Source organism: Vigna radiata, chromosome 8 (assembly GCF_000741045.1).
Source record: "Vigna radiata var. radiata cultivar VC1973A chromosome 8, Vradiata_ver6, whole genome shotgun sequence".
NCBI lineage: Eukaryota > Viridiplantae > Streptophyta > Magnoliopsida > Fabales > Fabaceae > Vigna > Vigna radiata.
Genome location: NC_028358.1, coordinates 31,549,477 through 31,553,853, shown reverse-complemented (window position 1 = coordinate 31,553,853; position 4,377 = coordinate 31,549,477). Strand labels below are relative to the sequence as shown.

Sequence of the window (4,377 nt, the reverse complement as noted above, 5' to 3'; positions counted from 1 at the left end):
CATAATAAATAATTATTTATAAATAATTAATAATTAAATTTTATAAAAAATATATCGTAAAAATATTTTTTTTTTCAAAGTAATCCTAAATTACAATACACCTAAGTTATATCTAGAAAATATTATTTTCTTAATATATCACAAAGGAAGTAGAGAAATTACTTCTTTACGGGGTGCATCAAATCTATTTTTAAACTACAGAATACACTACAGGACATAAGATCTATGAGAATACTACAGAAGATAACATTTCACTCCTGAAAGACCATGGTCAGGACATAAGATTTCACTCCTGAAAGACCATGGTTCGTCTCATGATTTCCAAAGCTTTCAAATTTATATCAAGTTTTAATTTCATCTTCAAACTTAAATCATAATCTATAACTTCAAACTATAATATAGATCAAATGATCATGCATAATACATCCAAATATATATTAATCAAATCATGCATAATACATTCCAAATATATATTAATGAAATCCATAACACAGATATATTAATGAAATCCATAACACAGAGAACAAAAAGCTGGAAACGCTGCAACACGAACTGTTAGGTCACGCCACAACTCGACATGCGGCTGCAGGAAACACCGCATCTCGGACATGCGGCACGCCTTAACCGCAACTCCGAAATGCGGCATGCCTTAACCGTAGCTCGAAGTGCGGTTAAGCGCAAACGCAACTCCTAATTGCGGCATGAGCAAACGCTACTCCTAAATGCGGCAGGGTTTTTACTAACCTCTTTTGACGTTTTCTTCTTCTTCCTTCTTCCTGCACCACCAACTGCTACCGTTCTTCTTGCTCGCACCAGCAGCCACCACTCCGATCACTCCGATCACTCAACTTAGTAGTATGAAAGAACTCAATGTTTGGGAGTGCAACGACAACAAAAACTCAATGCTAACTCAATGCTTCTGTTTAGTATAAGGAAAAACCAAGATAGAAGAAGGAGGTGCATGTGTTAGGGTTTTTAGGGTTTATAGCACAAGATACGATGGTTGTTGGTAGTTGGGAGATATTAGTGATTAAGAAATCATTAATACAATCATTAATTATATTTGACTTTTATTAAAGCAAGGATAAAATTGTAATTTGGGAGGTGTAGGGAGAAAGGGGTGAGATGCAGGGAGAAGCACTCTTGAAACAATTCCACCGCCGCAATTTAGATCCAACTATCTTAGGCAAGAGCTACACTATATCGCTATATATAAACAATAATGCTTTCACAACCTACTTGAAATGTATAACTAATTCGTAATACATTTAATAATAATAAAGATAATAATATACTTTGATATAAATAATAATAATAATAATAATAATAATAATAATAATAATAATAATAATAATAATAATAATAATAATAATAATAAGAATAACAATATGATAATAATAATAATAATTATAAAAGCTTAAAAGTTTATAAAGCTTCCGTAACTCAGTTTATTACAGATGGAAGCAATTATTTTCCATTTTAGTTGTTTAAAGTGTCCATATATAAAATTTAAGCATGAATTTAACTTTCATTCATTGAACATGTAGCTTTCATAGCTCAGTTGGTTAGAGCACCCGTTTAGTAAGCGGGAGGTCTTGAGTTCGACTCTCAATGAAAGCATACAAATTTTTGTTTTCGACAGTTAAACCATTATACATAAATTTGGACAAAATCAGCTTAATTTTTATTCAATTATCAGCTAACTTTTGTAGTTCAGTTTGTTAGAGCACCATTTTGTCTTTTTTCTTTTGCATTGTTTAAAGCTATTCATAAAGTTTAACAAGGAAATTCAGTTTTCATTCCAATCAACAGCAAGCTTTCATAGCTCAGTTGGTTAGAGCACCCGTTTAGTAAGCGGGAGGTCTTGAGTTCGACTCTCAATGAAAGCATTTTGTCCCTTTTCTTTAAACTACAGTTATGAATTTTGGAATCCATGAGCATTGATAGATGTGGAATCACTATCTTTTCTTAGCCCTTATCTGAGAAATTGAAAGATTTTTTGACAAGGCTGGATAAAGTCAACTTGAGATCAGATGTCAACACGGGAAGTACCTGAGACAATGTGTTCACATCTACCATGGCTCTGTGGGCTGATCCAGTGAAGCTGAAGAAAGGTTTGTTCCTACATGCCAACATATGCAAAGTCAAGATCTTTTCATTCCTATGCATCAAGTGTTTCTGTTCTATTCTATGAGAAATACAGAGAAAAAAACCAGCAGTCTTTATCAGTTGACGTGCCAGAGGAAGGGTGTCCAGAAACAGCCAATTATGAGGAATCTCCATGGAACATCGAATGAACTCGTGCATGAGAAAAGGTGCATCAAAAGCGCGAGCATTATGTGCAATCCATAACACATATCCACCATGTTTCTCACGGCTTCTAATGTACTGCAACAAGATGGGTACCAGGTCTTCCATCCTAAAACATAATTTTGGAACATTCAAGCACCATATCAGAACTGTTGAAGTTTTAAGCTGCTTTAATTTGTTGTACTTGGTCTCTTTTTACTAATTTGATCGGTAAAAAACAATAGAGAAAAAGGCTTTTACTTGGAGAGGTCAGCAAAAACAAGGAACACAACACATTATGTGAAAGATTTATTACCTTGGCACATCAGTTCGGTTCACCATATGGGTAGCAATTCCATGAACGTGTGAATTAGGAACATGGCATTGAGGATTTACAAGAGTTTGGAAAGTGCTGTGCTCACCACCTTGGAGATCTCGAAGTGCAATATCAATGATCCGATCATTTACTCTGCTATACCCAGTAGTCTCAACATCAAAAACAAAAACAGTGAGTAGGTCAGATAAATTTTTATATTGAGCAATTTCTTGCACTTCAGGCCACTGAATTTTCTGCAACTGATCTAGCTGTGTCGTGTTTTCATTCACTGTAGCACTTGGTAAAATCTCCTCTCTAAAACTTTCATGCTTGATACTTCTTAATTTGGTGTTCCCAGTGCTTTGTTTACTTCCTTCTCTTGTAGTTACAAGTCTTTTAATCAACTTAGTAGCAAATCCTCTCTCAGGCTCATCAATTCTAGAACCAAGTAGTCTTATGCTAGATTTGTTTCCATAAATCTTGATAAAACCACATAATGCTTCATCTTCTCTACATTTGGCTAAGCTATGTATGCTGCATCTGGGTACTTGCAATAAGAAAAAAATACAAGACCCTGTCCTCATCTGAATTCAATAAAAACCGAGTTATCAAACACTACCTATACAGTGAGCAGGTAGTTACATAGTCAAACAACAAAAGAATATGCTAGCATAAATAAATTATATGATCGAAAGTTTCCCCAAAAAAACTTACATAGCATGGTAAATTATTAACTATTATTTGTTAAATCTACCATGACAGATAACTAGACAGAAACAGAAATAAATTCATGAAAAATGAATGAAGTGCTCAAATAAAAAAGAAAAGTGGGGTTGGATGGAAGGATTGATCTGATACACTTACATATCATATCCAGTGTCCCAAGAAAAAAAAATCCTAACTTTTCCTACAAGCAGAACACAACATTGCCAAAACCCATTGTCTAAGAACTAAGGATGAACTCAATGTTGAACTAAAATCGTCTTAACAACAAAATCTTCTGAGAAATAGAGACAAGTTTTCGAGTATTCCAACAGAATGGAATTTGATGGGATGTCATCCCGTTGGGTTCCATTTCTTGTATCCTATTTAAACAATCTATAAAATGAAATTTAGCTTTATTTTAGTTATATAATCTCTGCATCAATACAAATATGAACATGCATGATTAATAGGCAAACAACAAGCTATGTGTAGCAGTATAGCAATCATAGTGCATTGTGTCAAATAAATTGCAGTTGCAAAGAGGTGAAAAAATATAAAGGGCGGAAAACTTAACAATATTACGATACAGTATAAAATGATAGGTCCCTGACATAATGAACAAAAAAAATACGAAGTTTAACTATTTAAAGAGAAAAAAAAAAAAGGCTCTTTTTTTCGATGTACGAAAAAAATCGCAACTTGAACTTAAAATGGGTTAACAGAAAAAGAAAAGGCACACAGAAAGGTGAGATGATTGACTCAGTGAGCATTTATGGTGTTAAACTGAAGAAAGAGATGAAGGGTGCATCGGGGTGGCTTAAAAGAATGAAATTTTAAGACTCACCAGTTCAAAAATTCCCTGGCAATGCAAGTGCAAGGAAGAGGAGGTTTTGAATGTAGCTAGACACAGAAGGAAAAGCATTTGTAAGAACTGCAGAGGTTGGCACTGTGAATATCTAGAAACGGAGTAAAGGCAACTCAACAACGTTCAGTTTTCCTTTTTCACTTTTTTTTTTTCCATGATTGATTCTTTGTCTTATTTCTAGAAACACCATTTTTCTATTTAT

General features: G+C 33.9%; 1 protein-coding gene and 2 non-coding genes across 3 annotated transcripts; 2 read left to right on the top strand and 1 right to left on the bottom strand.

The window, feature by feature from the left end:
- Positions 1 to 1,546: 1,546 nt before the first annotated feature.
- TRNAT-AGU lies at positions 1,547 to 1,620 on the top strand. The gene has a single exon. It is a non-coding gene; the product is annotated as a tRNA-Thr (tRNA).
- A 146-nt stretch (positions 1,621 to 1,766) lies between these two features.
- Positions 1,767 to 4,377, bottom strand: LOC106770524 (exonuclease DPD1, chloroplastic/mitochondrial). Its single transcript, XM_014656328.2, has 3 exons — positions 4,155 to 4,377; positions 2,606 to 3,189; positions 1,767 to 2,419 (listed from the first exon to the last, which is right to left on the bottom strand). The coding sequence occupies exons 1-3, from the start codon at positions 4,230 to 4,232 to the stop codon at positions 1,969 to 1,971; spliced, it is 1,113 nt and encodes a 370-aa protein (XP_014511814.2). The 5' UTR covers positions 4,233 to 4,377; the 3' UTR covers positions 1,767 to 1,968.
- On the top strand, positions 1,816 to 1,889 carry TRNAT-AGU. The gene has a single exon. It is a non-coding gene; the product is annotated as a tRNA-Thr (tRNA).